At 46.7% G+C, this 17,269-nt stretch overlaps 1 protein-coding gene across 1 annotated transcript; it reads right to left on the bottom strand.

The window, feature by feature from the left end:
* Positions 1-8,935: 8,935 nt before the first annotated feature.
* On the bottom strand, positions 8,936-14,261 carry CNGA4 (cyclic nucleotide gated channel subunit alpha 4). Its single transcript, XM_019755830.2, has 6 exons — positions 14,143-14,261; positions 13,908-14,009; positions 13,607-13,713; positions 12,648-13,293; positions 11,529-11,878; positions 8,936-9,847 (listed from the first exon to the last, which is right to left on the bottom strand). Exons 1-6 carry the CDS (start codon positions 14,202-14,204, stop codon positions 9,387-9,389), a joined length of 1,728 nt encoding a protein of 575 aa, XP_019611389.2. The 5' UTR covers positions 14,205-14,261; the 3' UTR covers positions 8,936-9,386.
* Between the last annotated feature and the right edge of the window lie 3,008 nt (positions 14,262-17,269).

The following is a 17,269-nucleotide window of genomic DNA, read 5'->3' as shown; positions in this document are numbered from 1 at the left end:
CATAGAGAAAATAGTAACTATCAAAATAGTTACTATCAAACAGCAACTCCAAGCAGCAAATCTGTTCCATTTTGGACACGTTGAGTTTCAGATGCCTATTAGACATCTAAGTAAGAATGCCAGTAGGAAGCTGAATATATAGGTTGCAGAGGAAGTAATGTAAACCATAGCATTAATGAGAGTGTGCTGAATAAGATAAATGAGGAACCAGCTCAGAAGTCTGGAAAAAAGCATTATTTAAAGGTTGGATATAGAAAGACCAGCCTGCAAAAGAGACCAAGAGGAGCAGACAGAGGGGTGGGAGGAAAACAAGGAGAGCAAGGCATCATAAAAGCAAAAAAGTGCTGAACTGATTCAAATGGACCAAGACAGCAAGAACAGAAATGCTCTCTGAATTCGGTGACCTGGAGACCCTTGGTAACCTTGGAAAAAGTGCCATTGTGGTGAGGTTGTAAGAGAAGTTAATCACTAATGCAAAATTCCTGAGAAGGCAGGGAGGTATGGAACCCAGAGCACATGTGCAGGGTTCTAGATTTTGATAGGAGTGGCGATTCAATTGTAAGAAGAAGTTAATAGAAGAGAATAATTATAGATGAAAATAAATCATGGCCAACTTGGTAACAACTATATCTCCTAGATTATTTTTGCAGCTAAGTGTGACTTTATGACTATGTTCTCGACAGTGATTGTGGGTAGAAGTGATAAATGCAGCTTTCAGGTCAAGCTCTTAGAGAGGAGAAATGGCTTCTGTCTTCCTTATTGCCCTTTCCTACAGGTTGAATGTGGATGTGGCGGTAAGCTACCTTTAGTCACGCAGTGAGGGTAACACACTAAGGATGGCAGAGTGACAAGATGGAAGGAACCTGGGTCTCCAATAGTCTCAATCCATTTTACCACCCTTGGTTCTCCAGTATGAAAAAGAAAGAAACTACAATTTTAAGGCCATACAATTTTTTTCTCTCTCTTGTCATAGCAACTTGATCTGTATCTTAATTAAGAAAGTAGGTGTGTAGATTTGGAGGGGAGAGCTGCTGCTGTCTGATACTTTCTATTTTCTCTATGAAGTTGGATATCTGATTATACTGAGTGGTGTGTGTGTGTGTGTGTGTGTGTGTGTGTGTGTGTGAATGGATAGGGTTGACATTTTAGGAGTCAAGATGGTTTGAGAAAATTATGTATAATGGGAAAGGGAAAATGCAGACCAGAGGAATGCTGTAACATAATTAGGAAACCACTGAGGACCCACCGAAGAGTTAATAACCAAGAATATCTAGTGGTGTCAGTTTCTCCAGCAGAGATGGTTGGATGCAAGCATGGAGAATGTTGGTGGCTCAATTCATCCAAAGTTAAGATTTTACCAGGTGGGTGGGATGGAAAACCAAAGGGACAAGGATAAAATAATGGGCCATGAAATCTCAGATGGAACATGGAGAAGGCAGAACTATGAGGTAGGTGACAAAGTCTAAAGTGAGTAGTAAGTAGGTTCTGGAAGGGTAGGATTTGTCAGCAGTGATAAAGGGAAGAGGGTTGCTCAGTGAACATCTGAATGTCAAGGAGCAGGGCTCTATTGGGAGTGGAGAAGCGGCATCCATAAGTGCAGAGGACCCCAAATCTACATACATGGTTTGTGAGGGGATGAGAAACCACCCCTTTTTGCATCATCCTTCTGGATTGCTGCTTTTAGTTAACACAGGAGTTGGGAAAGTATTTGAAAAAGTTGGGGATATGAGTTTGCTAATGTTGGAAAAAGAGTTTTAGACGGCAAACTCCTCTGAAAGCTTTCCTGAACCCCCACAGGTGTGGGGTAGGTGCCTCTCCTGTGTACTTCTGTAACACTGTACCTATCACGATGGTAATTCTTACAATTACATGTTTTGTACTTTTCTTTTTACTGTTTATGTTCCAAGGGTCTGCTCCTGTCCATTTCTCCTACAGTCTCTCAAACTGCTCTCCATACTACTCACATTACTTATTTTCTATTTTTTCTTTATGCTCAAGGAAACTTGAGTTGCTTGTGGTTTAATGGTGCATTCCATATTTTCACCACCCTTGTACCTCACTCATAATCTGCCCTCTAAATGCAGGTGGGCGATGGGAGGTGAAGGCCAGGAGATGGTGGAAATATATTATCTCACGAAGATGGTTTGTAAAGAGAAAAAAACCTAAGTAATCACTACAGTGGAAGAGGGGTCCATACCATGAGTAGAGGAGGGGGTGAAAATGCAGGGCTAAGAGTGTTGAAGCTCATTTCCCAAATCAGGAAATTCCATCATGCCTGGGATTAAGTCAGCATTCAGAAAATGGGATTACTCAGGAAATGGCCCTTTAGATCAGAACAAGGAGGCAACTGGAAAGTCAGTATGGGTAGCCAGAGGAAAGAGACCTAGACCCTTGTCCCAGAACAAATCAGACACCTCGGAGGTCAAGGAAGCAAGGTGTCTTGAAGCAGAACCAGGCTCAGTTCTGAAGGAAGCCGCCTTTCTGACTCAAGCTTTGACCTTCCAAGGTTGTCAGTTTTTTTGTTTTTTGTTCTCTCTCTCTCTCTCTCTCTCTCTCTCTCTCTCTCTCTCTCTCTCTCTCTCTCTCTTTGTGTTTTGGAGGGGGTGCTGGCCCACTTACCTTGACTCTTGTAGCTAGAACAATTTATATTCTCTTGGGGAAGTCTCAATCACCCAGCTACTGCCCCTACTGGCCCCAGAGTGGGCAGGTCCTTTTTCAACATTCTGTATCACAATGGAGATAAGGGGAATATTTAGACAATACTTCAGTAAATGTTGAGCAGAAACATCTAAAGTGATGAGAATATAGCTCCTAATGCACAGCCAGATAACCTGCCTTACAAGGTATTGCTTATTCTAGGTAGCTCGCAGGCCCACAAAATATCAGCACTTTACTCAGGAAACCCAGTAATAACACACACAGAGGGGTGAATGTCAGAATAGGCTTGGCCTTGGGTGCTCCTGGCAGGTGGGATGAAGTGTAGGAGAGAAACCAGTCACAATTTAGTCCTTGGGGTGTCCACTCCCCCATTGGTTCAGTCCCTCCCTCTGTGGCTGATTAGGCTGCTTTCTCCTGACATCTTTCAAGGCCTTTTTTTCTCTGTATTTCTATGATATGCAGATATGCTTATGTGCTGAGCTCCTGCCCATGTAGGAGGCCCTTCTTTTGGGATAAGGAAAGAAGGAGGGGGCTGAGAAGACAGATGGGCTGGAACCAGAGCAGGCAGGAAATGTTGGGCAGAGATAAAAACCAGGTGACAGGACAGGCCTTCCAGAGCCTGGGGCTTGTGCTGGGGAGAGTGAAGGCACACCCCTAGGGGCTGGCTCTTACTGGATGGTTACGCTTGGCTTCAGACATAGGCTCTCACAGGTGACTCAAGGGGGGCCTGGATCTTCCCATCAGGGCTGAGGGCTGAAAAAGTCACAGGAAAACTCTCTCAGGAAGTCACCCAGAGAGAGGGCTTCAGTGAACACATCCATGTCATTAGCCTCTGGGGCATTATGGGACCTGTTGGTCAACTGCAATGCTGAGGGCAACAGGCCAAGGCACTGACATTGGAAAGGCAGTGCCAGACACATAGAGGACCCATGCCTTCTGTGGGAAAAGTGCAAGGATTTTTCAGGCTGTGTGGAGGGCAGTCCTGAATGCTCCCAGCCAGTAGATGGTGCTGCCCCCAACAGGGCTGCCTCAGGCTCTGATTTGGCATGGCTTCCTCTGTAACGTCTCTCAGCACCACCACTGGTGCATTTTAGTCTTTAACAATCTGAACAAGGGTTTTCACAAACCAGTCGAGACCACAATTCTGTCCCTAAGTTTCCATTTTTCCCTGGGTAATTCTCCCAACTTTACAAAGCAATGCAATCCTGAAGCCTGGTACGGAGCAGGAAGGAGGGGAGAAAGAAACTTCTGTGCCCTCTGCTGGCCAGGTCTGGCATTGCCAGCACAGCCCAGAGGCTCAGGGTTAAGCAGGGCCAGACAACCTGTGCCCCAGGGCCCCTCAAAGGCACAACTGCTGCTAGAGGGATAGGAATAATGGTCATAGCTACTATTCATTATTAAGCAGTTGCTATCCGCCAGGCGCTTATAGGCAGTTTATATTCATTATCTTGTTTACATTTAATTCTCCAAGTGTTTGTTTTTCAAAAACCCTGAAAGATTTTGTAGAGGGCTGAGAATCCCCCAGCTAGTGAGTGATGTTACAGAACTAAAAGCTGACGCTAATTGGCTCCAAGCACCTGATTGGCTCTAAGCTCTTTTCCATCTGTTGTGCTTTAAGGTCGGCCTAATACTTGCCCTGACTTAGGCCATGATTCTGATCACAGTTCTAACCACGATTAACCATCCATCACTGATCCAAGCCTCAAGCCAAACCGTAGCTTCAGCCCTAAACTAGAATCCACCCACCCTGCCTTCTGCTCCTGCTCCTAGTGTTTGCACCAGATACCTCCTTTGGTTGAATGGCTCCTCTCCCTATGAATCTGATTTCCTCCAAGCTTGATGCTTTATTTCCATCTGTCTTTGGGGGCTGGGAGCCAAATCCTCAGGTTAAAAAAAAAGGATAAAGTGGGAAGGGCCAAAGAAGCTTCTGTAGGGAGTAGCTAACTGGGAACACTGAGGAGGAGTATATATCCCAATTCTTAGCCAAGCCGAGGTGTCCTGAGGTTAGTGACCCAAGGAGGGAAGTGGATGAGGCTCTAGGTCCTGTGGGAGGGAGAAGAGCTAAGCCAGAAGCAGCTGGGCTCTCAGTAGGAGGGCCCTTGGACAGTTCTTGACACCCCTGTAAGCATCTAGCAGTGACTCCAAAACTCCTGCCCTCCTCCCATAGCTGCATGTAAGCAGACAGGAGAGCTGGAATTGGCAGTTCTTCTCTAAAGCAGTGGGTAGTCCCTTGTCTTTGGCTGCAGCCCTGAGATCACACTTCAGCACATTAGGCAGGCTTGCTGGTGATTCCCAGTCTTTGTTCTGTACGACTGGCTCCTTCTCCCTGGTTACCACTGTTACTGTCTGCAACAGTCATGCTCAAGAAAGGAAGGCAGCTTGCCTGGCCTCAGCTTAAATTGCGGTAGCCTCTTCCTTTATCTCTCTAAAAGAAACAGTAAGGTTTCATTCCATGTGACTTAGGATTCTTGTGATATTGGGCAAGTTATCTAATCTCCCAAAGGCTTAGTTTCCTCATTTCAAAATGGGGGTAATACTAACCTCTTTTTCATATAGTTGTAAGGATTAAGACAATACACTTAGTCCAGGATCTAGGATAAAATGCTTTACAATAATATATCGTATCTAATAGTTTTAGTTGCTCTATGGGCTTCAGTTTTCTGACCTGGAACAGTGAGCATAATAACAATTTAAACTTCCTAATATTGTTCTAAGAACTAAATGAGATAATATATGTGTAGCAGTTATTCAATGAATGATTCCATAACAGTGTGTTAAAAATTAGACATTTCCTTGATTCTGTCATTTGTGTTTTGTGGTTTTCTTTCCAGTCTCTTTCCCCCCCAACTTAGTGTCTTGCATAGTCTCTGGGGATTTTATATTGGACACAATATTTGGAGGTGGGGACGGTCCTGGCCTTCAGACCATGCTGGTTATGTTGGTATGCATCTTATTTTAAAAGGCTCTCCCCCTAGGGGGCGCTGTCTGAGGCCCCAGTGCGAACTAGGAGATCTTCCTCCAGTTTCCAAGACTCGATTCTTAATGTTCCCTATTCTGAGATCCCTGTGAAAGTGGGGTCCACGTTGCTTTCCTCCCCAGAAACCTTGTGAAAGGTAGAATTTGGGCTCCCATTACCTTTGCCCTCTGGTGTTGTTCCTGTGATAACAGCAAAAGGAACTTTGCAGATGTAATTAAGGTTAATAACCAGCTGACCTTAAAAATCAGGAGATTATCCTGGATTATCTGGGTGGACCTAATCACACGAGTCCTAAAAAGCAAGACCTTTCTCAGCCTTGTAATAGAAGGAGAAGTAAGAGATTTGGAGAATGAGAAATATTTAACACACTTATGTTGTCTTGAAGATGAAGGGGCCATAAAAGACCTCAGTCCTACAACCAAAAGGAATTCAATTCTTCCAACGACTTGACTAATCTTGGAAGCAGATTCTTTGTCAGAGCCTTTAGAAAAGAGCCTAGCCCAGCTGACACTTTGATTTTGGTCTTGGGAGTCTGTGAACAGAGGACTCAGTTGAGCCATACTGTGCCTGGATTTTTGACTCACAGAACTGAGAGATAATAAATGCATGATATTGTAAACTGCTAAATTTGTGCTAGGATGTTACAGCAGCAAAAGAAAACTAACATAATGTTCAAGAATCCCATTCCTTTTCTTAGTCTTGGGAAATCTCTCCTTGGGTTCAGAAGGTCCTGCTTCTTTAACTCTAAGCCCTCACAGATAATTGAGCACAGTTGGTTGTGAAAAGTTAGAAGTCCTGCTTTTCACAAACAAAAGCTAGGGCAGAGTTTCTGAAAATTTCTATTTTTGATGCTGCAATTCAAGAAGCTTTAAGTCCATGGGATACAAAGCTTTAGGTGCTTTCCTATAATGGAAGGAGGGATAAAATGTATCCAAACGAATATCTTAGCAAAGTTTTCTGCCACATGTACTCCTATAAGAATTTAGCTCAGTGCTTGATACACAGTAACTGATATTCTTTGGACTACAAGATTGTTTTTGTTTGTTTGTTTGTTTTTTTGCTATGTCAGGAACTTAAAATTTGGATTCCCTTCTTCCCATCCTGACCTAGCTCTACCCAGCTTAATTTTAAATGGTCAAAACATTGTCTTCCACATAGTGATGGAAATCACTCCACAACTAGAGGACCCCAGCATGGAATTACTGATATTCAAGGTATCATCTGGTGTAGTGGCTCCACCATGAGGAATTTGATATTATCCCAGAAAAGCAGAAGCAAAGCAAAATGTTCACCTGGCCACAGGAAAGTTTTGTTTCTGCATCCAGGATAGGGAAGGTGGCCAGTTATCACCCTCTTTGTGCTGTAGACCAGGATTCTACGGGGTGGCAGAGCTATGTGTTCTAAAAAAGCCTTCATTTCACTTGGGACAGGTGTGCACATTGTAGTATGTCAATGAAAAGCTTATTCTCAGCCCTAAATCCATCAGGTACGACCAAAAGGGCCTTCATAAAATACCCACGCATTCTAGCTCAACATGATTTGAGGGCAGAGATGGTAGGGAAATCTCTTGAGAAGTTAACACACATCTTCCTCCGACATCAGGCCTCTGTCTACTTCAACTCTCATCTCTTTGTTTGCCAAATGCTTATTTGGGTACTTACTATGAACCAGGTACAATTTTGACCCTGAGGGTCCATAGATAAACAAGACAGACTGAGTGTCAGCTCTATGGATCTCATATTTTGTGAGGAAGATATCACAAAATAACCACATATTTAACATAATTTAATGTGCAATGTCCCTCATAGTCTCTTCTGACACCTTGACCTCAGCTCCTATGACTATTTGTGAAAGTGTTGTTCCAAGTCCTTCATATCTGAGTGCATCTATGTCACCTGTACCCACCATACCCAAAAGGTTGGTCACCAACAGCTCTGGGGGACTGTGTCCATGACCACACATCAGCAGATGCTCCCCACACATGCAGCCCTTCCAGCACTGAGGACTCTACTTTACATTCTCTTGTACCACTTGTAATAACCATTCTTGTTATTCTGTAATTGATGATTTGGAATCTTGAAATTATGTGCCAAACTAATGACCAAACATCTCCCTGTGGTCCAGCTTTTATGGGTGCTTAGAAATCATATTATGAACCCTCCCCAAGCTCCGAAATCTGTGTTTCACTTCCTGCCTAGTAGGAGACATCCCCACCTAAAAACTTCCCACCGCTATAGTAATAAAGGCTTTTTACCCATGATTTCCCCTCTGTTTTTCATGTGTTTGTTTTTTGTTTTTATCTTTTAATCAATTCTGGTTCCTCCCCATGTGGTCCTGCATGGTACAGTGTGCCCTCCCCTCTCCTCTTGGGGATTGTAAGTAATAAGTTCTTTCAATGGCATTGACCTCTCTGTGTCATCACTCCATCATATTGATAATTAAATTCCAGGTACATTTAAAAATACCACATGGCACAACTCACACACAAAGCCTGGCTGGGCCCTGGAGGAGGTAAAGCTGTGACTAGGTACCAAGGTGAATCTGATTTAGAGATGACATCAGATTCCTCCCCACAGACCCCACAACACCTTCCCAGCCCCAAAACTGCAGACCTCCTTCCAAGTATGTTAAAATCCCCAAAACACTTATCTCCAGTTGTCCCCAGCCATGATATTCCACTCCACCTAGTCTCTCTCTGCCACCCTATATTTTGGAATACTGTATATAAAATGAGGGCTAGATAATATAAGTATCAAGGCCAGCTCCAACAACTGGCGTGGGAGTACAGGGCCAGGTGAGTGGTTCTGGGAACTAGTCTCCCCTTGAAATGAGTCCTGAATGCAGGGTAGCCCTGGCCCCAGGTTCCAGGCTGGGCGAGGGGAAGGAAAAAGGAGCAGAGCTATCTACTCTGGCTCACTAAGCTAGATCAAACTTCGCAGAGCTCACAAGGTTGAGGATGTACACACTGCCATGAGATGCAGTGATCAGTGTGTGTACAAGTATGTGAGTATACCTACGAACACATGCACACTCTCACAGCAGTGTGATGCATAAGCTTGCTTGCCTAGTTCAGTACTGGTTCTCAATTCACCAGCTACTTCAGCCCCCTTTGAATCCAACACACCAGCTACTACAGAGACCATGCCCTTTATCGTTATCACTCAGAATTTAGAGAGAAGTCACCCTGGCCCATTGTTAAACCAATAGCCTTTTCCTGTCAGCCCCATAAATGCTTAGTGAGGAGGCAAATATTTTATTGAAGTGCAACTTGCATGGTACACTTGTGACCACATATGGGTGGCATTAAAAGGATATTTCGGAACAAGAGGGCTGTGGGTATGCTTTTATGTGTTCACAAGTGTGTGCACACCTGTGGAGGGTATCTGTGTGTTTATTGGTGTATGACTCTTAGTATGTGTCTGTTTATGAGATTCATGATTGAATGTGTACATATCACGTGGGCATAAGACATATCTATGTGAGAAAACATGTGCGCTCTGAGAATGGGAACTCCAGAGCACTTTATATGGAATGCAGTCTTGGTGCTGGTGTGTGTATGTGCAACTGTGTGTGTGTGCTGGTAAGTCGGGGATGAACTTGTGCCGTACGTCTACATCGCCAGGTGGGCATCTGCAGACCCATTCACTCCCATCTCTGTAACCTAACAGATACGATGGCAGAGTTTCTGCAGGCAGACTTTCCTACAACCCTGAATTCACTTGAAGGTGGGGGCCTAAGGTTAGGGATGGGGTCACTCTGGGCCTGGGGTTCCTTTTTGGCCAGGCATGTCCTCTCCACCCTTGGAAGTTCCCTCCCCAGGCTCGCCCTCATCATCGGCTTCGGCTGTTTCCTCAGGCATTGGCCACTCTCGAGTCTGCCACTCCAGCCGTTCAATACGATAAGCAATCTTGAGTGCGCTGGACTCCAGCTCAGCCAGGAGGCGAGCAAACTTGGTCTGGAGATCATCCAGTTGCTGGTCCAGGCCTCGCAGCCGGGATTCCGTGGCCTCCTGTAGGGCGATCTCAGCTGCCTCAGCGTTTACGTCCAACTTGTTCATTTTGAGCAGGATCTCACGGCCCTTTTCCTCCATGACAGCCTGGGCCTGTGGATACTCGCTCAGCACTTCCCGCAGGTCCTCCTTGCTCAGGCAAAACAGGTCCGAATAACCAAGACTCTTGATGTTGGCTGTGCGGCGGTTCCCAGACATGTTCCCTGTGGTTCATGGGCCACAGATGGAAGGAGAGTTAATTAGAGTGGGTGTGAGGGAGCATTTCACTCCGAACCAAGACCCCCACCCTCCATATTTGTACTTCTGTACCTCTCTTTCTGCCTCAGTAATGCTTTCATTCTGTAATGTACTGGGGATTACGCCCTGTGCTGGGTGGGTATCAGTGACCTGCCTCCAACAAATCACACCCTAGAGGAGACAGACATTTAATCGGATAGTTACATATCAATATAGCTGGTGCAGTGCAGATGTATGCATTTGGTAATGTGGGAAGACAGGCAAAGAGCCCATAACTGTAAGGCAGAGAATTTAGGGAAGCCTGAAAGAAGTGATGCCTGACTGAGTGGGAAGTAACTTGGGGAAGAAGGAAAGGGGGGAGGGCAGCTAGGAAGAGGGAGGAGCGTGAGCAGAGGGATGGAGGTAGGAAAGAGGTAGGTGGGTACAGAAAGCAGGAAGCAGTCCAGAGTGGCTGAAATGCAGGGTGTGAGGACAATGGAAAGAGGAGGGGACAGCCAGGTAGACCAGATCTCCTAAGCCATGGTAAGGAGTTCAGACCTTACGCTGAGGGTGGAGGGAAACTAGGGAAATATTCTGAGCAGGTCATACCATTTTTAGGAAAGCATTGGTGGGGGATGGGTGGGTGGGAAGGTAGATTAGGCCAAATTTTGTACAGTCTCAGAGCTAGAAGGACCTTAGAAGGGGCAAGAGAGCTACCGTTTGTTGAAAACATGCTATATGCCAGGCGCTGCTCTGGGTGCCTCACTCACATAGCTCATTTAGACCTCACAAATAACTTTTTGGGTTCTTAATATCATCCTTATTGGAGAGGTAGGGAAACTGAAGTGCAAAAAAAGGAAATGCCTTGTCCAAAGTCAGGTAGACAGCAGCAAACTGCATAGAGGATATGGAACTTGAGGGGGCCGTGGAGGACAGACGTGAGGCCTTTAGGGCAGCTGAAGAGTAGGATCCCCAGGCTGAGAGCGCATCTAGCCTCAGTCAGTGACAGAGGGCTCACCCCCTTTCCAGGCTTTCCCATCTCCCGTGGCCTCAGTGTCTTTACCTGTGATTAGGCATAACAACTCCGACTGCACAGGCGCTAAGAGCAATACATGAGCCTGTACAGTACAGTACCTGGCTCCAACTGGAGTTGATGTTCAGTAAATGGGAATTCCTTCCTTTCCATTTACTGTGAGAAAGTTGTTCCTTGTACTGTCCCCAAGTGTGTGTACTTATTGCCCGTTTGACTTTGGACAAGTTCCTAAACCTCTCTATGCTCTAATTTCCTTACCTTTAACATGCAGATAATAGTACCTACCTTATAGAGCTGCTGAGAGAATTTGAGTTGGTACATGTAAGGCACTTTGAACAGGGCATGTAATAAGCATACAATAAATACTATTACTATTTCTGCCACTTTGCCCTGGAATGTTGGTGCCTCAGGTCGATACCCATAGAGCAGGTCTATTATCTCTTCCAAACACTCACCCTGTTCATTGACCTTGGCTCAGCTTCTTCTCAGGGAACAGACCCTCTATGATCTTCTTCTCTCCTGAGCCCTCTTGTGACTCAGGCAAGGGCCAGTGTCCTTACTCTGTAGGCCCTGAAGTACCATCTGGTCTCAGTACTGGGTTCTGCTGTCCCCAGAACAAATGTTGGGATGCCCACCTTTGATGTTGATGATGCTGATCTCCCCGAAGTAGAGCCCTGCACCAAGCACAGCATACTGTGTGACGCCATCATCTGCCACCACGGCCAGCTGACCCTCGCGAATGATGTACATCTCTCGGCCAATGTCGCCCTTGCGGCAGACATATTCACCTGGTGAGTAAGTCTGAGGTTGCAGCTTCAGCACCAGCTCTTCCAGCAGGCTGGCTTCACAGTTCTGGAAGATCTGCACCCGGCTCAGAGTAGACAGGTGTACAGACACAGCAACTTCTGCCCGCAGCCTCTCGGGCAGGTGCTGTAAGATGGCTACCTCATTGGTCATCTTCTTGTTGATCCGCAGGTGCTGGTACCTGGGGACAAGGACAGCACCAATTCCTCACCAGTGTCCTACATCCCTCCCTCCACTTTCCCCATCAGGGTTCAGTTGAGCCTCAGCCAAGAGCCCAACCACACTGAGATCTCACAGGGATCATGAGAATACGTGACAATTGGCTGATGAATATCTTTAGTCCACAGTCTCCTTTGCTGGTCACAGATATGCTTTGACTTTTTCTCCCTCACCCAGGGAGGAAGCCTCCATCAGCAGACAATAAATAAGACAACCTTTACCTCCTGTCAGGTTCTACCCTATCCACCAATTAATGATGTCTTGTACCATCCCCCTGATATCCAGTTCAATCACCAAGCCTCATCTTCTCTAGAAGTCTCTGCTATAGTTGGTGACACTTCCTTTTGTTCAGCTCACAGTATAGACTACCATGACCTAGTAAACCATCTTGTTGTTGGCCATCTCCTGGGGGGTATTGCTCTTCTCCCTTACTCCTTCCAGGGCTTTCTGAGCCCTACCAGGCAGTGGCAGTTCCCATCCGCTGGTCTCCAGGTTATCCTTACTTGTGGTTAAGTTCCTGTCCCTATCAGTCTCTCACCCAACTCTTCCCCTTAAGTACAGATTCAATTAGTGGACAACATCCTTTTCCAAGCCCCACCCACTGAACCCCACAATGAATGCCACTTCCTGATGGCCTTCCTGACCCACAGGCAATAAGAACCTAGCCACCTGCCTCAGATTCCCCCCAGTACACCTCTCCCTGTCCTGGTCTGGATCCCCAGCATCCTCACCAGTCAATAACTCGCCGCTCCAGCCAGCGGTTGACGTGCTGTAGCTTCATGTACTTCTTCACCAGCGCGTGGTCGGGGTAGAAAGCCGCATCTGCCGTGTTCATGTTGTAGATGACAGAGCTCATGCTACCCATGATGGTGGCGAAACCCATGACAGCCAGCAGGAAGTCGCCCACCATGAAGAGGTACTCCTCCTCCCGCGCTGGCAGCGGCGTGTCGCCTACGGTGGTCAGGATCAGCGTGGAGAAGTAAAAGCTGTAGAGATACTGGCGCCGAAGGCGCTCAAAGCCAGGCTGAGCAGGGTCCGGGTACACCCAGGCGTCACGCCCGAAGCCCAGGTACTGGGACAGGGCAAAGTAGAGGCAACTGTTCCAGTGGATGACCACAAAAATGTAGAGCATCAGCTTGGCGATGCGAAAGGCGTTTGGGTAAGCTGTGCGGGTTTCTGTGCGATCAAAGGCCTCAAAGAGGCGGGGCGCACGCAGAAAGCGGTTCAGCCTCAGCATGGGTGTGTGCACGCCGAGACGCACGTAGGCCACGTCAGTGGGCAGCAGCGAAGCCAGGTCCAAGAGGAAGCTCCAGGTGCGAACGTAGCGACTCGATATCCTGCCCTTGTCCACCACCAGGATGCCCTGTTCCAAGAATCCTGGGAAAGGGAGGGGAGGACTGGTGGGATCAGTCATGGGATGGGGTCAGGTACGGGGCTAATTCAGGGCACCCGTCTGCTCCAGCAATCAGGGTGAGGGTGGGCAGGTCAAGAAAGGACAGGAAGACAGTCACCGGGACAGGGTGGGGGCGGGTATAACGCTGCCCCAGGGTTTCTGGGGTGAGCATAAGGGATGTTGTCAAGAATAGAGGCATGTAAGAGTGCCGTCTGGGAGGGGTCACTTTCTTGTTAGTAAGAGGCTCTCTTTACAAAAGGAACTGGGAACAAAGGGCAAGTACTGGGACTCACTGACCCGTGTGGAAGCGGACCATGACGTCCAGTAGGTACAGCAGATCACTCGTGTAGTCCAGCACAAACCAGGCCACCAGGTAACCGTGCTGTAAGTCAGGAAAGCAGGCTCTGTGTGGCGGGGACATAAGGGATTGGCTTAAGGGCACCCTCTGTGTGTGAGACGATCTCCCAAGCCACTGAGCACTCCGCCCCGGGTTCTCACTTAGGCCCCGCTCCTCCTCCGGCCCCGCCCCTCTTCTGTGCCTCCCTCTGTAGCTCTTGTCACTGCTAAGGCCCTTCCTTCCCTTAGTGCCCTGCCAAACCTGCACACGATGATGATGAGATTATACATCACTGGGAAGAGCATTGTGTTCAGCCACCAGTAGTAGTAATCCCCAGATGGGTCCAGCACTGGCAGCGACTTCCTGTGGGCAAGAGGGGAAGTCATCTTTCATTTATTCATCATTAATGTTGAAGTTGTGACTGGAGGCACCAAGAAGAATCAGGCTCCATCCAGTGAGGCAGACAGATCTGACATGGGAGACCAGGATCTCTCACCTGGTCTTGGATGGGGCAGAGGGGCTGGACTCTGTCGTCTTCACTTTGCTGTCCTGGCTCATGGTTCTGTGGACTGGTGCCTAGGTGTGAGATAACGAGGGCTTCTGCCTGTAGACAGCTTCAGGAGGTGGGGGCTAGTGACTGAAAGCCTCAAAGAGGCTGCCCTTGGTCTCCAGCTGCGACTCCAGTGTTTTTGGCTTCTGAAGCTCTTAGCAACACAGCCAGGGCCAGCACCACTGAAAGGGCGGAGGCAGTGTGGCTCCAGCGCCCTGCACTGTCTCCCAGGGCCTGAGTTTACACCTGCACAGCTAAACATTGCTAATGAGGTCCCTGGAGATGGTGGGGGTGCATACTTCAGCAGTAAGGCTGGGCCTTGTCTCCTCCCGCCAACTCCAAGCTGAACTATATAGGGGTCCTCTACTCAGGAGACCTGGGTGACAGTGTAGGCTCAGACATTCATTCTGTTTTACTTTGTGCAAGTTCCCTGCTTGGGCCTCATTATTTATTCATCTAATAACTATTTACTGAATGGCTCATTTGTGTCAGGTACTGAACTAGTCTCCAGGGACAAACAATACTTGTCAGATAGACGTGAGCTCTGTTTTCGTGATCTGCACCCTGTCTTACAACCACACCCACCTTACTTTATTTCTGCTGGATCAGTGTGACGGGGGTGGTTCTGTGGTGTTTTTGCCCCATTTCTTTCTTGTTATCTCTAGTGCCTGATCCCACCAACTATTCCCTGTGTTTTCTGGAAACTTAATCTCTTTCAATTTTCCCTTTCTGTGAACATGGTTAAATCCCTCCCATACCAAAACAAAACCCAAACCTAAAATTTCTCCTTTAAGTTCATGTCCCTTTCACTATTATCATCTTTCTCAGTCAACAAGTCATAATCAGGACAGCTGCCATGTGTCAGGCCAATATTGTACTAAGTATTGGAGATGAAAGATGAATGAAAGACACTCCTTGTCCTCTGGTAGGGGAACAATCTGGTAAGGGAAATAGCTGGGTAGGTAGGTAATTTCACATCAGTCTGATGGGTATTCTATTAGGTGGGTACACAGACGGCTATTACAATACATAGGAAGTGTCCCAACTGAGCCTGGGTTCTGTATAATGAATAGGATTTAGTCAGGTATAGAGAGGGTGGAGGGTGGAGAACACTAGAGGCAAAGTGCATAGAGTGTGCAAAGACATAGACTTCAAAATGCATGGGTAACTGGGGGTGGATGGGTGTCTCATTTGGTTAGAGCACGAGCTATGGGCAACAGTGTTGCCGGTTCGATTCCCACATGGGCCAGCAAGCTGCTCCCTGTACAACTAGAATAAAGACAAAGAGCTGCTGCTGAGCTGCCACTGAGCTCCTGGGCAGCTGGATGACTCAGTTGGTTGGAGCGCATATTCTCAACCACAAGGTTGCCTGTTCAACTCCGCAAGGGATGGTGGGCTGCGCCCCCTGCAACTAAGATTGAACAACGGCAACTAGACTTGGAGCTGAGCTGCTCCCTCCACAACTAAGAGTGGAAGGACGACAACTTGACTTGCAGCTGATGGGTCCTGGGAAAAACACATTGTTCCCCAATAAAGTCCTGGAAATACACAGTTTCCCAATAAAATCCTGTTCCTCTTCCCCAATAAAATCTAAAAAAAAACCCAAAAACAAACAAACAAAAAATGCATGGGTAACTGGGTGAACATTAATTGGTTTTTGTTGAGAGCCTAAGGGGCTGGTGGTGAGAGATGAGGCTGAATGGTGGAGAGGATAGCTCAGGGAGCTTTGTCGGCAATGTTATAAAGCTAGGATTTTATCTAAGGGCGATGGAGAACCTGTGAAGTGTTCTGCACAGTTAAGTGATATGGTCCGGTTTGTGGTTTTGGAGAGTTTCTTGGAAGGAACATATATAGTCCCCAACATTTTCAGTTTTTTTTGAAATCCTCTTTTCCCATGGCTTCTGTGACACCCAACCTCTTGGTTTTCTGTTTATTTCTTCTTAATCTCTTCCATAAACCTTTCTGCCTATCCCTCTGTGTTGGTGTTTTTATAGGACTCTGTCCTAGGCCTTCCCTTTTTCCATCCTCCCGACTCTCTTTGGCCAATCTCAGTCACCCACAGGATATCCTTTGCCATCTAATGATTTCCAATAACTCTTTCTGAGCTGCAGGCCTATCTATACCACTCATTGCTCACTGGATGTCCCTGCCTGGATATCCTACAGTCATTTTCTGCCCATGGGTCTATAACTGAGCTCATTATCTTCCTCCATCTGTTCTTTCTCTTATAATCCCTATCTTTGGCTTTCAGCCAAAACACCTAGTACCAGTATTTGTTATTACTTAACATTATTATTATTGTAAGACACTGTGGCAGTTTTTAAAAACAGTCACAAATTATTTGATACCCTGTGACTGTTTCAACAAAAATAGTATAGCAGGAGTGATGTGTGTGACTTCTGAGGCTAGATCAGAAAAGTCCATGCAGCTCCCTTCTGGTTCTTTAGGAATGCTCGTTGTCCTGAAGCTCCCTGTCAGGATGACCCCTCTTGGAAGCTAGCTGCCATATTATGAGAAGTCCAAGTCATAAGGAGCATTCATACGTCTGTACTCTGTTTGACAGTCCCAGCTGAGGTCAGCCTTTGAGTTATCCCAGTCCAGGTATCTGACATATAAATGATTCCAGTCACCAGCCTCAAGTCACCTCCAGGTGTTTGAACTTCCTAGATGAGGCTCCAGATATCATGAAACAGATATACCATTCCTGCTGTGTCTTGTTTGAATTTCCAGCAGAATAAAATGGCCATTGTTTTATACCACTAAGTTTGGGATGGTTTGTTACACAGCATAACCAGAACAAACAACATACAGAAAAGTACATATTTCCTACATATATAGTTTGACGAATTTCACAAGGTGAACATGCTCATGTAACTATCACTCACATCAAGAGCAACACTCTGCCCTTTTCCAGTCAGTGCTCTCTAGTACCTGACCTCTGTCGGTGTGTTCAGCCTCATCTCACATTGTTTCCTCTGCATGTTCCCTAGGATCCAGACAGGCTGTACTGATTCTAATTCCTAGAGCACGCCCGACGTGTTGTCCATTCTCCTTTGCCTTGGTATGTGCTGAT

The sequence above is a fragment of the Rhinolophus sinicus genome, linkage group LG06 (assembly GCF_036562045.2).
Source record: "Rhinolophus sinicus isolate RSC01 linkage group LG06, ASM3656204v1, whole genome shotgun sequence".
Classification (NCBI taxonomy): Eukaryota; Metazoa; Chordata; class Mammalia; order Chiroptera; family Rhinolophidae; genus Rhinolophus; species Rhinolophus sinicus.
Note: the sequence above shows the minus strand (reverse complement) of the source record. Positions and strands in the feature narration are given on the sequence as shown.

Excerpts from the sequence above, each read along its gene's own strand:
- CNGA4 (XM_019755830.2), bottom strand. The coding sequence starts at position 14,204 with ATGAGCCAGGACAGCAAAGTGAAGACGACAGAGTCCAGCCCCTCTGCC. Across the intron at positions 11,879-12,647 it reads GAGCGGCGAGTTATTGACTG|GTACCAGCACCTGCGGATCA; the intron begins GTGAGGATGCTG and ends CCTTGTCCCCAG. Across the intron at positions 9,848-11,528 it reads CAGCATCATCAACATCAAAG|GGAACATGTCTGGGAACCGC; the intron begins GTGGGCATCCCA and ends CATGAACCACAG.